This window comes from Glycine soja, chromosome 2 (assembly GCF_004193775.1).
Source record: "Glycine soja cultivar W05 chromosome 2, ASM419377v2, whole genome shotgun sequence".
Classification (NCBI taxonomy): domain Eukaryota; kingdom Viridiplantae; phylum Streptophyta; class Magnoliopsida; order Fabales; family Fabaceae; genus Glycine; species Glycine soja.
The window spans coordinates 45,027,619-45,046,840 of NC_041003.1; the positions used below are offsets into that span (position 1 = coordinate 45,027,619).

The 19,222-nt window shown below is 32.5% G+C and overlaps 2 protein-coding genes and 1 pseudogene across 2 annotated transcripts; 2 read left to right on the forward strand and 1 right to left on the reverse strand.

The window, feature by feature from the left end:
- The first annotated feature begins 219 nt into the window (after positions 1–219).
- LOC114397646 lies at positions 220–2,408 on the forward strand. The gene is made up of 2 exons (XM_028359794.1): positions 220–317; positions 1,024–2,408. The coding sequence occupies exon 2, from the start codon at positions 1,139–1,141 to the stop codon at positions 2,009–2,011; it is 873 nt and encodes a 290-aa protein (XP_028215595.1). The 5' UTR covers positions 220–317; positions 1,024–1,138; the 3' UTR covers positions 2,012–2,408.
- A 4,087-nt stretch (positions 2,409–6,495) lies between these two features.
- On the forward strand, positions 6,496–13,851 carry LOC114397655 (polyamine oxidase 5-like). Its single transcript, XM_028359804.1, has 10 exons — positions 6,496–6,939; positions 8,967–9,082; positions 9,200–9,288; positions 10,542–10,655; positions 10,938–11,025; positions 11,127–11,212; positions 11,301–11,403; positions 12,426–12,523; positions 12,771–13,200; positions 13,463–13,851. Exons 1-10 carry the CDS (start codon positions 6,900–6,902, stop codon positions 13,781–13,783), a joined length of 1,485 nt encoding a protein of 494 aa, XP_028215605.1. The 5' UTR covers positions 6,496–6,899; the 3' UTR covers positions 13,784–13,851.
- A 521-nt stretch (positions 13,852–14,372) lies between these two features.
- LOC114376743 lies at positions 14,373–17,343 on the reverse strand (annotated as a pseudogene).
- Positions 17,344–19,222: the final 1,879 nt, after the last annotated feature.

The window sequence follows — 19,222 nt, forward strand, 5'->3', positions numbered from 1 at the left end:
AAAAATTAATACCTGTATACGGCACACGATATTAAACTAATATATATATATATATTGCATAATTTTTTTATTTTAATAAAAATAATATTTTTCTCTTCTTAAATTTGGTTTTGAGAAATTTTAAACTCTTACTCAAAGCCCAATGAGCCCATTCAGTCCACGGGGGACCCAATTAATAGTGACGTACGTGTCTGTGCCCCACACAAATATAAGGCTCGTCTTCTTTGCGCTTAACCTTGCCAGTTGCCGCGGAGAATGAAAGACTATGGCGAACGGGAAATGAGGGCACAACGCAGTTTTTATTTGCATAATAACCAGTAAGATCACTTTTTCAGTCAATTCTTTATCAATGAATCAATAATTTCTTCCTGGTTTTTTTCTTCTTTTTTCGTTTGATTAATTTGTGTACTTGTTAGCTCCGATTTTTTCATGCCATGCTTAAGAGAATTTAAAATTACTTTTGGATGCTACATTTTTATGTCTAGTGTTCAAGTTTTTTTGAATGATGGGTGCAGAGTGATGAAAGGGGAATCATGGTAGTAGGAAGGAGAGTAAGGAAAATTGTGGTTTTAGTGGGGTGGGCCTGTTCCTTAGGCTGGAACTGTCTCTTTGTTAGTTTTTCTGCTCAAATTTATTCCTTGCATTGCTGTTTCACATCCCAGTTGTTGCTCTACTTATTTTTTTCCCTTACCAATGTAGTTAGTTCCTATCAGTTTCCAAAGCCAAAGGGGTTTTCCATGGTTGGGGAGGTAACAATTGAGGTGCCTTACTTTTATAATTTGTGGATTTCATTTTTATGGTGTTTCTGGATTCAGACATTGATCATACTTTTTCTTTTTTTTTTGTCTGCTTTTAATTTGAATCTCAATCAACAATGGAATGAGCAAATTACATTTTATTAACACCTATATGATAAAAGTTGAATGACTCTCCCTTTTGTAGAAACAATAGAGTATGTTTCATCATTTCTAATTGCAAGTCTTGGTTAAATTTTATTATTTATATTCCTTGGTCTGGTGGCAGGAAAGGAGCTAGTATGCGTCTCATCCATATCAGGGACAAATCATGACACCAGGATTTTTTATAGGGTTCTGAGTTCTATCTCTCTTCTTACCTTTCACTTTTTATCTATTTTTCCATGAACCCTATGGAAAACAACAGCAGCACAAATGCCACGTCAAAACTACCCCAAAAAGCAAAAAGAAAAAAGAAGGGTCTGGGAGTAAATGTTGCTCAAGTAGCAGACAACACATCAGAATTCTCATTTGCTGTAGCCAAAATTGCAGTTGCTCAAATCTGCCAATCAGCTGGATACAAAAGCTCCAAACACAATGCTCTTGAAGCCTTAACTAATGTTTCCACAAGATATATGGAAGCCATTGTGAGATCAGCTGCCACTTTTGCCAATGCCTCCAATCGTACCGACTCCAACCTCTTTGACCTCACCAATGGCATTCACGATGTGTGTTCTGTTCAAGGATTTCCTGGTGGTTCAATAATACACAAAAGCAACTTGCTGGGGTCTTCAGCTCTAAAAGAAATTATGAATTTTGTCAACCTTTCTAACAAAGTTCCATTTGCTAAACCAATTCCATTTAGAAATGTTTCTGAAGTAACCATTGATTCCGGTACATCAATGTGCTTATCTAAGCAAGTGAAAACTCACATACCAAGATGGCTCCCACATTTTCCTAAGGAAAACTGTGCTCAGGTTTTGGTTAAGGAGAGGAAATGTGATGAGAAATTGTGGGAACATTCACTCACTAGGGAGGAAAACAGTGGCTTATTACCAAGCAATGGCATTGATGGAAAAGAAGAGAAAGAGGCAAGGATGGAACTGCCAAAGGGAAGAGAAAGAATAAAGTTTAGAATTAGAGGTGAGAAGGAGATGCATGTTGAATTGGGTGTGAATATGATGAATGGGGTTTGTAAAGGAAGGAAACGAGTGTCCTGGAATCATGACAAAATCAATGATTGTATGGTTGAAGAAAATGAAGATGAAAAAAGATAGCATAAATTGTTATGGAAATGAAATGATGTTTGTAACTGTTGTGTAACAAGCTCAGAAATCAGAATATGAAAGAAGAGACTGACATGAAAACAAATGAAAATTTAGTGCAGTCTAGTTTTGACTAAGCTTCAAGTTTTTGAGAGTTTTGTTACGGTGGAGTGGAATGGGACCGATTCCGAGATTATGGCTTGATTTTGAAACTTATCTTCCAAAGCAAAACAGTTGGGAAATTCTTTTTGAATATTGTAGCTAAGTCTAGTCCATGACTGCATATTAGATTTTTATCGATTCAACTGATTTGGACAATATATTTTAAAATCGGGGTCGATCAGTTATTAAACTGGAAAGTAAAGGTACTAAATTAGAAATAATAAAAAAGGGTACTAAGTATTTATTAGCTGCTTTTGGGGTTTCTTCTTCTGACTTTCTATTTGTATTAGTCCACCTGGACTCAGTTTCACATGATTTGGCGTCCTTGCTGTTGTTGGAGTTTGGGCATTTGAATCCAGCACCTCCTAACTTGTATTATGCACCTTTCATTTTATTTGTGTGAACAAAAATACCCTAAAATGATTTATGTCTCAGCACTTCTCTTTCCCACCATGGACGATTTGCATTGACCAACAACTCCTTTTGCCACCTCCACTGCAAGTGCAAAGTAGCGTCATGTTGTCGCTATCCCTAATAGATCTGGTAATGACTGTGCTTGATGTAGGTGGAAGCATGACCTGTGTGAAGCTTCCCATGACAGACCCACCACATAAGACTCCCTGGAAACTCCTGTCGAAGTCAGATTTCAGAAGAACAATGAGGATGTGGTTGAAGGGGGGTAGTAGATTGAGAAGCTAGAGATGGACATTTCTTGTGGCATAAAAGATGAACAAGGAGCATCACCCTATTCTGTACTAGGTATTCCAGAAGCTAGAGATGGATATTTCTTGTGATTGAATTTTAATTCGGAATAATTATTCTGAAAGCTAAAAATATGTTCAGAATAAGAATAAGCTCTCAGTAAATATTACCTTCCGGAATGCTATTTGAGAATTGGACACTATTTTGGAATGACCATTTTAAAATGAGGATTTCTGGTGAAAGAATTTTTTTTATCAACACATAAAATTGGAGTTGCATAATACAAGTTGGGAGAAGCAGGATTGAAATAAGAATCCTAAGAGTAATGATAGAGTTACCTTTTTATATAATAAATTTCAATAATAATCAAAATTTAAATGAATGAATCAAAAATCAAATTATATAGTCAAAATAAGTTTGTCCTTTTATAAACAAAATTTGATTTGATAATATATAAGATGGAGGGACATGCCATGTTTGGTCAAATTAGTCACTTCTAGGGTGGAGAAGTGAGATAGGTGGTTCACCATGGTCAAATTAATTTGCACTGTTAGATTTATCTTTACTCATTTGTCCTTTGAATCAAAAGTCATGTCCATTTGCCCACAATACAGTATGTATATGGCGCCGTTGTGTGGAAGACGAAGTTGTGATGGAAATCAATGTCGCGAGATCGAAGTGGCAAGTGAGTAGTGATAACTCTGCGTAAGGGATCAAACCAGATCTGGTATTTGGGTTTTTTTTTCCGTCGGAGACGTTGCGACACTAGCAACCACTCCATCGCATGTGGTGCCCTGCCCTCCTTTCACTTCCTCCGCGCATGGCGCATTTTCGTCTTAACACTGAATCCTCCTAGCGCGTCAAACTGAAAAACCTTCTCAACGGCAACAAAAACATCAAGTATTATGAATCGTTAACTTCCTTTTTGTCAAATGTAATCAACAACCTATGTAGGATGTAAAAGGAAGTTGTGGCCTTGCTGGTTTTGAGATGCGATTGTGGAATGGCGATGACAAAAAAGTGTGAATAGTCACAGAGAATTTGAAAAAAAGAGGAGAAAAACGAAATAAAGAAAAGAAAACTAAATCATTGATTTCAAATTCATTAAATCCAACAACGCAAATTAACATTCTCATGGCCTCCACCTTGTTTTAGTTGGTTGCATTTGTGAAGTAAGTGAAGAAACTGTTACAATTTGTTATGCTTTGTTTGAATTAGTAGTTCATTAGGATGTGGGATTGAGTTTATGCTAAATTGCAGAAATTGGTTTGTTTAGTTTGTCGACCATGTGTTGTCTGTTAATGATATAGTGTGCATAGATTAACTAATTCGAAGGAAATTGGTAGAAAAAGGTTTTGGGGTGGTGGAAGATTTTGCGTTGGTTGTATTTTGGGACTAATAATAAGGACATAAACGTCAATATGTACTTTTTAAAAAGAAGTGACGGGTTAAAAAAAACTTATTACTAGATATCAAAATCACTTCTTCATAGTTAACTCCTTGAAAAATGTTAAAGTAATATTAAATGATAAGATTAAGTGTGAGTTCACATGAGACTTTGAATGTATTCAAAGTTTTTATATACTTAAATTTGAGCGAATAAATGATTAAACTAAATATTCTTCAAAGTGATAGTGCAAAAATATAAACTTCAAGCATAACAAAGGATAAAAAAACAGAGCAAGATACGAGAGACAAGAAAAAAAACACTTACATATGAAAAATGATGTTGAATACAAATTTTTGTAGATGTGCTAGGTGTTTGACCTAATAAAATTACTCTTGATTCAATGTTAAAGGTTTTTTATCATTTAAAATTATTTCAACTATGATCTTCGTTAACTAAGTTATTCTAACCATGATTCCTCATGTGAAAAAGTCCAAACCACTTAATTTCACTCATAATTCCTTTAGAGTATGTTTGGATAGAGAATTTTAACTGAGGAAAGCAATTTATCAGAGAATTTGAATTTCTGTAATTTAGAATTCATTGTTTGGATATTTTTTTGTGAAGAATTTAAAATTTTGGAATTTTAAAACAGAATTTTAAATAACTAAAAATCTGAAATTTCAATTTCCTTCTAAAAGGTGAAAAATTGAAATTCTCTTCTTAAAGTCTTCTTCAAGAAACACCGTATGAGATTGTGGAACATCGATCGGGTCTGAGCGTAGAGGAACACGTATAACTAGCACACCAATCATATTTTTTCTTTTTTTTCATTCATTTTTTTTTCACCCTCATAATTTTAATTTTTTTTATCCAAACACAAAATTTTGAAAATAAAAGAATTTCAATTGAAGTATTTGAAATTCTTAGAATTTAAAATTTCTTAAAATTTTAAATTCCTCCATCCAAACATATTCTTAGAGCTAAACTGAGTAATTTGCGTTAAAAATAAAGATGCATAAATAAAGTTAAATAACAATATTCTATCCCTAGATATGAGTTAGAAGCTCCTTCAAGTTCTTAAGTTAAATTTTTTGTCTAAAACCCTATAGTATACATGTGAATGAATGATCAAATCATAAATAAGATTATAAACTTAGATAAGAAGCAATGATATTTAAATAACATTAGATGGATAGTAAAAATCATTACATCAGATGATTTTAATAACATGATTTTTTTATGATAAATAACAATAACATGAATTTGTTAATTCTTTGTGTTTTAACTTAATCATTTTTTATATTTTTAGATTGGTTTAGCAATTTAAAATAATTTGATTGGTTTGCTAATATGTAGTTGTACGATTGACAAATAACAATGTTTTTAAATATTTGGTCAAAGATATAATAACTTCTTCGTATGTATAGGAGAATATTTGTTGAGCGAAATTAATCTTTTAATTAATTCTTAGTATATATTTAAATAAGATTTATGCATTGATAATATAAATTAATTTTATATTTTCATTCAAAGTCAATAAATTTATTTTACATAATTATTTATGATTAAATAATATATATAATTATTTTACATTATCTATATTTCATCTTTTTTTCTCTGTAAATAATTGCATGTCATGTTATGGTTAATTAGAGATGATGATATGTGATCTAGGACATTGACCGTAAAATAATTTCTCAACTAACTAATATCTATAGCTTACACTAGTAGTTATATTTTCCAATGTACTCCTCTTTGTATTTACAATCTTGCTGCAATGGAAGTGAATTGATATTTTACATTTAAAAAAATTTAACTAATATCTATTTCACCCAAAAAATAGTTTTAATTATTTTTAAAGTTTGATACTACTTGTTTCCCACGTGCTGTTTTAAGATCAAAAAGTGCCCCCCACTAAACATCATATATCTTTCTTAAATTCATGTTTGTTAGGTTACTGTCCCTGAGTTGTAAAAAAAAAATATTGCTGTCTTCGTCAAGCTTTTCAGTAGTCCCAGATCATTAATTTTCTTTTACGGCGGCTTTATATGAGAATAGTTGTTAGGATTACTCCGGCATCCCGTGTTAGACAGATATTTATATTTAATCCTATGCATACTATTGGAAATGCTTAATGCAATTAACGAGTGATTGATTAATGTTACACGTGCCTAATAGGTAGGACTTAGGACGTGGATGAACGGATATCTATCTATCTATATATATATCAAGCATGCAATAGCACGAACAAGGTGATTGGCGGGTATTTGTATTGTTTTGTTAATTTTTGTTATATTATATAATTATTATACGTTTATTATATTACACCAATAAAGTGCCGTTGGTCACTGGATCTGTCTGGTTTTAGAGAGAGAGAGAGAGAGAGATTCAGAGGAAGAGAAAAACGTGTGGTTATGTGATTGAGGAAGAGAGAACTGAGAAGGCATTGCCAATTCTCCCAGCAAATCTGAGGCCACCTTCGGTAGAGATTGTTTCATTTTCATAACAAAAAAAAATGAGCTCTAACCTTATGAGTGTTGAGCTGGTTTGATAAATTTTGTTTCTCTTCCAATCTATTTATTCCCCTTGATTCCTTCGGTTCATCTCAACAAACCCTTTTGAGTGCCTACCCTTCTGTTGCAAGTTATGGACGCAAAAGAATTATTCTCCACAAATCTGATTGATGGTTAGTATTTTCTCTTTATGCATGTTTTACTTTTGTTCACATTTTATGTATTTTCATTACAAAGGAAAGGTTCAACTGTTTTTAGTGTTTGTAGGAAGTTGGTTGCTTAAAGATTACTTAGCCAAAGTCACTTGCGTGGGACTTGATCTATGGATCAACTAGTCCTAAAGGGGTGACATTTGAGCTATACAGCTTTTGGCTGTTCACTTTTTTTTTATGGGCAAATGTTAATTTTATTAGTAGAAGTATCAAACTCATGACATTTTCTCTGTTAGCTTCTCCCTTAACCATTATATCTCCCTGGTTGTTCACTTTTATGTTTAAAACTTCTAGAATTTACCTTTTCCTTCTTGAGGTTATTGCCATTATATATGTCAATTAACAGTAATATTGTGCACCAATAGTACTATTTCTGAATGTTGAATTGTCCTGTCAGCGATTGCAAACCTGGCGGTCAGACCTGTCTCTAAAATGGTTTTGGAATAATTAAGATCTAAATTATGCTACATGATAGATGCTTGCAACAAAAATATTTTTAGCAATTAAGGTTGTGCTTGTATTGGCATTTAGCACATTGAACGCCAAAGCTTTCTCTCTGTAAAATTGCGTTCAAGCGTGTGTTGGAGCGCAATAAATAATTAAACCAAACGCACACTAAGTGTCTCAGGTTGTGTAATTGTGGATGCAAGGGAGGATTCATTGGAGAAGCTAAGACATAATTGTGATGGCATGGATGCCATTGATATGCCGTACATGGTCTTCTTATGCTTATACTATACATAACATACTGGTGGCTTTATTACTTGATCTATAAATCATGTGCATACCATGTTCTTATGTGATCCACTGTTATATTTTTAGGGAAAATACAAATAACATGAGGGAACAACATATAAAAATAAGTTTCAGTTACCACACTCCTTTACACAAAAAACCACTAGCACATGGGTCCCATCATCTGCTTCATATGACATGTGATTGTATTTGATTCAGTTGGTTTGTCTGTCAATTTCAGACGTCCACGTTGAAAGGAAAGTGAGATTTATATTATTTGAAGAATTATTTCATGTAAAATGGCTGTCCTTTTCGTTACAACTGAAAATTTTTGTGCTAAAAACATTGACTTGGGAGAATTTAATTTTTAAGTTGATTTTTCAGTTCTCTTTTATCCTTTTTTTTAAGAAAAAAATTGTTTTAGTTCTGCTGGAGTTAGAGGCAGGGAGAGTTGAATTGATATCTATTTGAATCTTTAGAAACCAAATTAACAATTTAATCAATTTAATAGACAATTCAATGATCCACCTGTTTCTTTTGTTATTCTAATTTCCAAGATCATAAATTGCTGAAAGGCAGAATATCGAGTAGTTCTATTTAAACTGAGCATAAATGGAAAGACTGTTAATCTTAATTCTTGTCACAGGAATGACCATGAACTTTTTAACCTGACCAAGCCACAGGAAAAGACTTGATTTTTTGACACACTGAAAATTAACTGTCACTTATCTAAATTGTGTACATATCTTCTTCTCAAAGAAGTTATGACAACACATTACTTGCTTGACATTCCCTAATTCATTTATTCATGTTTGAAAATGATCAGTCTTGGAAGTTAAGAAGAGAACAATAGAAAACAATCAAGTTTTTTTTTTTTCCTTTAACCCAAAGTAGCTTATTCTTTTGGATGAGGTGAAACTGTGGGAGATGTATGGTTTCTTCAGTGATTTGTTCTTGTGTTAGAGCAATATAACATAAGGATCTATATTCTTTAATGGGATGCAAATGCAATTGTTTACACGGCTTGCCTGTGAAATTTTACTTTAGTGTCTTTTCTGAATCTTTCAAGTATATATATTATGGATATAGAATACCATTTTTGTGTTGGTGGTTCCATATCTATGTTTTCTTCCTTCTTGTTCTCTCATCTCTTTGAAAAAGCAAGAGAGAGATTTTGCATTATGTGGTTTATTTAGTTCATCCTCTTCACATGTAAGGACTTTATTCCCCCTTGTGATTTTGGTGTCCACCAGGCACTGTTACCTCACACATCAAGAGGCAATGCAATTCTCCTCATACAGTTATTGTTATTGGTGCTGGAATATCAGGAATTGCTGCTGCACGTAGTCTTCATGAAGCATCTTTTAAGGTGCCATGTCATTATTGTTAGATTTCATCTTTATTTGTTCTATCTATTTTCTTTAATTAGGTCAAGGAAATATTTACTATTGCTTTCTACTTTGGCTTATTCTCATCATTTCGTTAGGTGATTGTACTGGAGTCAAGGGATAGGATAGGTGGCAGGATTTATACTGATTACTCATTTGGCTGTCCAGTAGATATGGGAGCCTCGTGGTAAGTTCTACTTGTTTTACTATAATTGTTTTTTGTTGCTAACACACTAATTTATTAATAAAAGATTAACATCTTCTAACTAGCCATGGTTGTACCATTTTTAAAAAAGCAGGGTTATGCCCACCACACAAAGCATAAGGAATTTGATCGTTAAACTTTTGGTAGGCCACTCATGCTTTGATATTCAAAGGATTGGGTTAAATAATTTTTTTTTGTTCATAGGGAGGAGTTGAACATTGGTACCTGGGGGTTTACAGCGACTCATACACACTTCTCTAACATTAATTATTTTTTTACTATTTTAAAAGATGTTCAGCAAAACAACATTTTATAAAAAAGGAAAGTTTATCTATTTCAATTTTCAGATATGACTTTGTGAGATTGAAATATCATGACACCTTCCTCTTATTGCCTATTTTAAAGTCTCCTGTCTACATAGTTGGTACACAGAGAAAAACATTTATCCTTAATGAAACAATGCATGCAAAGTTTGCTAAAAGTGTAAACTGCAACTTAGTGGATTTTCCCCCCCTGTAATTTTCATTACAATTGCATACGAGACTTAAAGCTTCTAAGAGTCCAACTTGATGTAAAATTACCAAAATTTAGTAATAAAAAAAAGCCTTTTCTCATAATGAAGCTATTCTAGTGTATTTGTTGTGACTCTAGTAGTAGTACCAAAAATGACAAGTCCCCTATACTCACGTTCCAGTTGTATAACAGCAATGATAACCTTATTTATTATCTTTTTTGTTCTTTTTTTTTTCTGTTTTATGATTTTGCTTTTTAACTTTGTCAATCTAGTGCTAATATTTTCTGTCTTCTGAAGCTAATGGTTATTTCTAAATTATAATGTTTACTCAAATAGTAGGTTTATGCTGTTTAGCTTGGTCTATAGAACCTAGTGGTTTCTCTCTCGTCTTTTAATTTTCTTCACACTCATGAGGCTTAAAATTCAGTACTGTGTGAGAAATGTAATGTCATTACCCCTTTATTGAATTTGGTTGAAAAAATTTATTCTGAGAGTTTTATTTTCTGTGAGAAAAGCTAAATGCACTTTCAGATGCTTATGCTGAAAGAAAATTTCTTAGTATGGATATATATGCTGGAAAACATCCTTCAAAGATGTTTGAGATTGTGAGAAAACACAGTTTTTATCTGATAAAGTGAAATGTGAAGAGCTGTCAATGAAATGAGTCAGAACTCAATAACTTCGTTTTTATTTTATTGATCATTCCTTGATTATTTTCCAGGCTACATGGTGTTTGCAATGAGAATCCCTTGGCACCATTGATACGTGGATTAGGACTTACACTATATCATACCGGTGGTGATAACTCTGTCATATATGATCATGACTTGGAAAGGTAATAATTCAGATTTTATTTTCCTATGTTTCAGCAAGATTGATGTATTTGAAGGTTTACGTCTTTAAGATGCAGTAATTAGGATTGGAAGCAAAAGTATTTCAACTGAAAACTGCATGAGTATACAAATTTTTAGCAAAATTTCTTTATGCGTGCATACTCTACAATCTTTGTCTCTCATGAAAATAAAGCACTAATATATGATATTCTAAAAAGTGTCAAGCATCCGAAACTTTTGTAATTGAACTACTGCTTTCTAGTAATGCCATTTCATCTTTCTAGCTGTATGCTATTTAACATTGATGGTCATCAAGTCCCTCAACACATTATGATCGAAGTTGGAGACACTTACAAGAGAATTCTGGCAGAGGTAAGATCTTTGCTGCATATGGTTTGTGTTGCTTCTTTTAATCATGAATGAAATTGTGGTTATCTTAAACTAGAATAATGGCTTTCTGGTGATATTTCTAGATAGTGAAAGTGAGGAATGAGCATCCTGATGATATGCCTATTCTCCAAGCCATTTCAATTGTGTTAAATAAACATCCAGAACTAAGGTAAGAGATAAATTGGAGCATATGTTGTGTATAAGCACTGAAGATAGAGGTTTCAATCTATCGATATAAATGACCAAGTTTTCTACAGGCTACAAGGACTTGCTCATGAAGTGCTGCAATGGTATATATGCAGAATGGAAGCTTGGTTTGCTTCTGATGCAGATATAATACCACTGAAAACCTGGGATCAGGCAAGTGCCATTATATTAGTTGAAGGATACAAGATCTTCTTTCCCGAAAACTTCTACACATGTCCTTTTTCTGTAATTTTATACTTGAGTCTTGATTTTATTATGAAATCTCGTTTTTCCACTAGGTCCCTGGTTAGGTAATTGTTAATATAACTGATGAGTTCTTCTTTGTTGGAGCTTTTATATAATTAGCAGAAATGTATAAGTTTCTGACCTTTATGAATCAGAGACAGTATTTTTTCCTACTCAGCATTATATTTCTGAACTTCTTTAAACTTCTAAAAGAGAATACAATGACAACAACAAAAGCCTTATCCCACTATGGGATATGTTTGGCCTATGATATCATAGGCAGAGTTACTTGATATTTTTCATTTGACATGAGATTTCCAAAATAAATTGTCACTTATGTCATAGGTAATCTAAGAAAAACATTAATGCTATACTATTTGAGTTTGAGCTTGAGATAGACTTGTTCATCAAGTAATCATAGCATATTTGAATGTTTAATATACTAAATCAAATTGATTTGAATTTGGATAGGGATATTAGTTAAGTTTGGATACTTAAATTGACTGTGATAAATTAGACTTCGATTTTCATGCACTGTCAATCAGAAAGCATGGTAGGCGTGAATTTGAAAGTAGTGATTCAAAAAGTTAACAAATTTACCATACATGATAGTAAGTCTTATTAGATGACATTGTAAAATCCTTTTACACTATTTACTCAAAAATTATATGGAACGGTTTGCAATATAATATAAGTATTGCCTGTATTAGTAACTTCTTACTCATTTGGATACTAATATGAAAAATATCTATCTATTTCATTGTAAAGAAATCTTTGCTGAACAATATTAACTATATTTCTGCATTAGACGCTTGATTCATTAAGTTATTCTGTTGGTTGAAGTTGATAAATTTTAAATCAGGGTTTCGTCTGTACGTAGCAGATGAACTTGGCAATGTTTAGTATTCAAGAGAAAGCTTGTGTTGTTCTTGTTCTTAATTTTCCTACAGGAGCATGTCCTCACTGGTGGTCATGGACTCATGGTAAAAGGATATGATCCTGTTGTAAAAGCTCTTGCAAATGATCTCGATATACGCTTAAATCACAGGTTTGTCTGTATAATTTATTGTGCAACTTAGCTACATCATTTGATGCATAATCATTGTCATGATTTGTGTCACATCAAGCAAAAATGAAAGGAGAAAACAAAAATCATTATGCAGAATTTATTATTATCATTTTTTGTCACTTTTATTAACAAGAATGCATACCAATATTTTCTGTTACCTCTCCCCCTCTCATAGGGGTGGTCAGGGTGTCAGGTTTTGACCCTTTTATGAAACCTTACCATGTAGGGTAACAAAAATATCCAATGGTTACAACATGGTAATGGTCACAGTTGAGGATGGCAGAAACTTTGTTGCTGATGCTGTTATTGTAACTGTCCCTATTGGAATCCTTAAGGCCAATTTAATTGAATTTACACCAAAACTGCCTGATTGGAAAGCTTCAGCAATTAATGATATTGGTATGGGAAATGAAAATAAGATTGCCCTAAGATTTGATAGCGTGTTTTGGCCTAATGTAGAAGTTCTGGGCATAGTTGCACCCACCTCTTATGCCTGTTGTTATTTTCTGAATCTCCACAAGGCAACAGGCCATCCAATTCTTGTGTATATGGCAGCTGGCAGGTTTGCCTACGACCTTGAAAAGCTATCTGATGAATCAGCTGCAAATTATGTGATGCAACAACTCAAGAAGATGTTTCCTGATGCTTCTAAGCCTGTAAGTTCGTTCAACTCTCATGTAATGCGTTTCATTATTAGGTGGTCCTGGACCATCGCTTAGTCCATGATCCCAATCAATCTCTACATGGCACGGGATGAAGTGTTATTAGTTTTTTTTTCTTCATAAATTTAAAAACTTCAATATATGTCACATAGAGATTGGTTAGGACCATAGACAAGCGGTAGTCTAAAACTACCTAATAATTTCTCACTTTCAGGAGCCTGACTTTTGAGTTTTTTGTTTTGATGGACTATTGTAGGTTCAATATCTTGTGTCACGTTGGGGAACAGATCCAAACTCTCTTGGCTGTTATGCATGTGATTTAGTTGGGATGCCAGATGATGTGTATGAGAGGCTTCGTGCACCATTAGGTAATCTATTCTTTGGTGGGGAAGCTGTTAGTATGGATGACCACCAGGGATATGTGCATGGAGCTTACTCTTCGGGGTTGGTGGCTGCTGAAAATTGTCAGAGACATCTTCTACAAAAACAGGGTCACATGGAAAATCTCCCTCTAGTTCCTTCTGTTAGACATGAAATGTTTGAAACTACTATACCTCTTCAAATCTCTAGAATTTGATTTATGTAACTTCCTTGTTCTTGAAAATGAGAGCAATGCTCAAAAAAATGAGTTGCTAGATTAATTAATGCACATTGTAGTAAAACTTAAACCATAGTTACTAAAATATTTAGCCAAGCTACCATTAAAAATCATATGATCCAAGAACTCTATTGCCAAATCTATTTTTCCTTCTTTGCATAAAGCAGAAATAAAAGGGTCATAAGTTCATAATTATAAGCATGAGTTAACCCCTGCCCCTTCATAACCATCAGCGCATTCACAGCCTTGTTAACTTTGCCACAATAATAAAGCAAACTAATCAAAATCTTGTAGGTCATAATGTTTGGCTCACAACTTTTACAAATATATCATACAACTCTCTCTAGCTTCCCATTTGCTTCCATTAACACACTCTTTTTCATTAGTTAAGATTATTGAAAACTATAAAAATCAAGAGTGAAGTTTATTAAATAAGATGTGAGTCCTACTAAATTTTGTGATTTTCAATAAATTTTAATCGATAAAAGTGTGTTTCTGACATTTTTTTTATTAAGATATTGTACGAAATTACATTCAGGGTGCAACCATTTGAGCAAAGATACATTTTTTAAAGACGAGACGCAGCCAAAGCGATATTTTTATTATACCTAGACTTCTGATTATCTGAGACTTTAAAATTCTTGGCCTTGTCTCTCAATTCAAATTTTTTAATCTTACCAGTTGAAGTTTTTGGCAATTCCTCCACAAACTTCACCACCTTGGGAACCATGAAGGGTGGCATATTCTTCCTACAATATCCAATAAGATCAGCCTCAGTCAAATCATTCATTTTATCACCTTAAAATTTCTTCAACACAACAAATGCACATGGACTCTCCCCCCATCTTGGATGTGGCATTGCCACCACTGCAGCCTCCAACACCCTTGGGTGCTTATAAAGCATATATTCCAAATCCACACTACTAATATTTTCCCCTCCTGAAATAATCACATATTTGGATCTATCCTTTATTTCCAAATAACCATCTTTGTGTATAACACCAACATCCCCCGTGTGAAACCACCCATCACTAAAGGCTTTTAAGGTTGAATCTAGATCTTTGAAATACCCTTTCATTATGCTACTTCCCCTTAACACAATCTCTCCCATTGTCTTCCCATCTCTTGACACACTTTCCATTGTGTCAACTTTCTTTACATCAACATCTTCAAGTGTCAATATAATAACTCCTAGACGAGCTTTCAATTGAGCTTGTTCATCTTTTGGGAGTTGATTCCAATGTTGTTGCCACTCACACACCAACACTGATCCAGTTGCTTCTGTTAACCCATATGCATGCATGACATGAAATCCAAGAGACTCAATCTTCTCAATCAAAGAAGGTGGTGGTGGTGCTCCACCCGTGAGTATTTCCACAATGGATTTGATTTCAAAACGTTCACTTGGCTTGGCTTCTAGAATGATGTTGAAGACAATAGGAGCACAACACGTGTGTCACATGATGCAAAGATATATTCTTGTATATGTCATAGGCTGAAACATTTCTAAGGCAAACATTGGTTCCCCCACGTGCAGCCACACCCCACGTGAAGGTCCATCCATAACAACGGAATATTGCTAGTGTCCAAAGATACACTGGCTCGGTACTCATTTCCCAACCTAGTATAAGGCTAAGGGTACTAACTACTAAGGTATGCACCTCTATGGCTATAAACTACTCCTTTAGATGCTGAGGTTGTTCCTGATGTGTAGTTCAAAGCAATTGGTGCCCACTCATCATGGATTTTCTCTGGAAAAAAGTTTGAATCATCATTATAGACCAATTGCTCATATTCTAACTCAACAAATTGTATGCTAGTGGGTGAGTTTATGTCATCAATGAGAATGAGTAGTGGAGGAGATGAATGATACTTTTTGGCAATGAGCAATTCTAAGGCTTCCTTTGCCTTGGGGACATACTCATAGTTCACAAACAAGACTTTGGCTTCAGAGTGACGTAAAATGGTGGCTATGTTATTTGCATCCAAACGGGTGTTAATGGTGTTTAGCACTGCACCTGCCATAGGCACTGCAAAATGCATTTCGTACATTGCTGGAATGTTAGGGGCCAACACAAATACCTGAGCAACAAAAAACCAAATTACGAATGTATATACACATTTATGATTCTTAAGTACTGAATTTGTGCATCTGGGGATGGATTTATGTTGGAGGTTAAGGGGCCTAGGCCACCCTGACTTTTGCAATTTATAAAATATACATTATTTTAATATTAAATTTTTATTTAAGATAACTAAATTATAATTTTAAAACTCAAACCAACTCGACTCCAACTACGAACCAATGGTTTGATTGGGTGGAGTTGACTATTAGACCAATCATGCAATCAACTTGGTGTGACCTAATGCAATTCATTTGGGTTTGTGATTGAAATTGTAATCAATCTGTTAACGCGGATTAAGTTATGCAGTTTTTTTTCTCTCTCTTCAAATTACTCAAAATAACGTCATTTTGTTGTTGTATTGTGATTGTTGATTTGTTTTTTATATTACTTGTTTAATTCATTGTGTTTAAGAAATATCTATATTTAATTGCTTTAAGTACTTGATTGATTTTGTTTATGAGTAGTCATCATATGATTTTTTAGGAACTTTTTTTTAGATAAGTATAAAAATTTCATATTTTTTTAATATAGTTTGAGTCATACAAGTTAATTAGTGGTTTGACCATTGTAAATAGAATGGTATTTAAATGTTATTTTTTTCTTATTTTTTACAAAATATTTTTTTATAGGTTTATTGCAAAAGTAATAATATTTTCTCCTCGTTTTAGATAAATATTATATTATTTAATAACTTTAATTGCAAAAATAATTACATTCTTTCTTTTCTAAAACAAAATAGTCAAGTATAATTGTTTTTCTTTTATAACTCGTTATTGTTATTTTAGTTATGTTGATTTGCTTATAGTTAATTTATTGACAAAATTATAGTTAATTTAAGAATATTAGAGAATTAGTATTTACTAACTTTTTGTTAATAAAGCAATTTGACAGACAATATTTAAAAGATTGATCGGGTTGAACTTTTAGACAAACCAACAAATATAATATTTGCTTAACACTATTCTTCATATATTTTCTTTGTTTATTTTTTAAACATTATTTGTGAAACTAAATTTTAACCATTATCATCTTAGTTTGTTTGTTTTTTCTATTGTAGTTTGGATTAATTTTTATAATTGATCCTTTACCCTTTATTTCTGACTCCATCCTTGCATGCATGTATGATGATAACATAGGTTTTCTAGTACTAACGTCGGAAGAAATTACCAAATGAATTTTAATTTCTTGAATTTTTCCCTTAGAACATAAATATAAAGCTTATTTCACACAGAAGTGCACATAAGTAATCTAACTTTGTTTATACTCAAAAAATATTTATACACTTACAACATCATTATATTCCTTGCAAGATTGAGAGAGTGTATAGAGGAGGCCATGTGAAGCGAGTTCCTTCATGGATGATACCTCGTCAAGAAAGTTACAGGACTGAGAGGGCTGTAATTTGCTTGACATTTTGGAAGGTTATCCATTTTTCTTTCAATTTATAAGAAAGAGTTAATAAAATTTAGTTATGTTTTACTTGAAAATTGATCGGAACTATGGTGATCCACACTCATTGATAATTTTTTCTCGACCTCACTTTTAGCCTTTGTTTGAAATGATAGAATCACAATGGAATGGATTTGATGTACGGAAAATATTTTGTTATCCTTATTTGTATACATTTATTTATTTTATTAGGAACATTTGTGTGATTTTTCATTTTTTTTGTAGATAACTAAAAGAGGAAAGGAAGTTTCTAGCTTCCTTTTATTTTCTTTTCTTTTTCTTTTACTGCCAAGCAATATAAAAATCGTCTTAATTTCTATTTTTTTTTTGCTAACTTCCTTTTCTAAACGAAAATACTTGAGAAAAATTTCATCACCACTCCACCAGGTTAACAAGGCTGGTTGAAGTAGGCACGATACATGAACAATCTGATCATACCCCCAATTACTTATACTATCCTACATTTTATTCTTTAATGATAAAAAAGAAGAAGATATTTTACATATTTACTATGAAAGAGGTAGGTATAAAAAACACTGTACAAATTGGGAATTTGAAAATATCATTTTTTTTTACGGTGAAGATATCATTCTTAATATAAAATAATGATAAAATTATTTTTATATTATTAGTTGAACTTTCTCATTAACTGTCACTTATTATTAATAAATTTAATCAATAATTTTAATATTCTTTACACCGTATTTTTTTTCTTCTTTTTTATGAGATAATTTGATACTAGTACTTAAGATGATTAATTAATGGTTAAACTGGTAGAGGGGTACGTGTTAATATTATTATTTTTTCCTATATTCTACGTGTTATTATTTTATTCAGGATCGATCAATGTGTTATATACAATTAATAGTATAATAAAGTAGTGATTATTTTGTTTTAACAAGTGATTAATAATATCGTGAGGTTATTAAAATATCTAACAGTAGTTAATTATGTTTTTAAAATTGTTAATATTAACCATATCGATAATTAATGTATTTATTTTATTCACTTGTTAGAAAAAATATAAGTATATTTCTGCATATAGTTAAGCTTCTGTGCTAGACAGACTTCGAGTGTGTAAGGAGGAACTGTATTTTTCTACATATCGATAAGCATGTGGAAGTTGATAGTTACACCTCAAAATTCATCTAAGTTCTTGAATGTATTCTTTTTTAATTATATAATGTTTTTGTTTTGGTCTTCCTTGGCTTCAGTTGCTCAGTAGATAGGGGAGAAAGGAGGAACTGTATTTTTCTTTACATCTGATCCTCTAAAGAGGATTTAAATAAACTATGTATTTAGGCAGAGAAAAAAATATTCACAGTGTGACCGTACTTTAATAGTGAGAGAGAGAAATAATAAAATATTGAAATAAGTCATGGGTGGACACGTGGTGGCTGAGAAAATGGAAACTGGATGGTTTTAGTAAAATTATTATTGATTGATAAATAAAAAAGGGGGTGTGTTTTAGGGAATAGGGGTGTGAGACAAACTCAAGGCGTTTCTGTTTTGGACTCCCCGTCCCTTTCTTGTGAGACAAAGTTTTGGGTGTACAAGTAAAACGCTGGTGCATAAAGTTACTAATTACATAATAAATTTTATGATAATTAATTTTATTCTAATATATTTAATGTTCACAAAATTTATTATATAATTAATTTCAATATTATATATAATAACATTAATTATTTTATAACATAGTTTACTTATTAGCTCAATTTATTAGAGTATCGTGTTTTTAACCTGAAAGAGACATGTTCTCACGAATCCGCAAGTTATGCATCAGTAAGTCTGCCATGGGTAATTTTGAAAAAAAAGTATTGGGTGTATAAGAAAAATACTG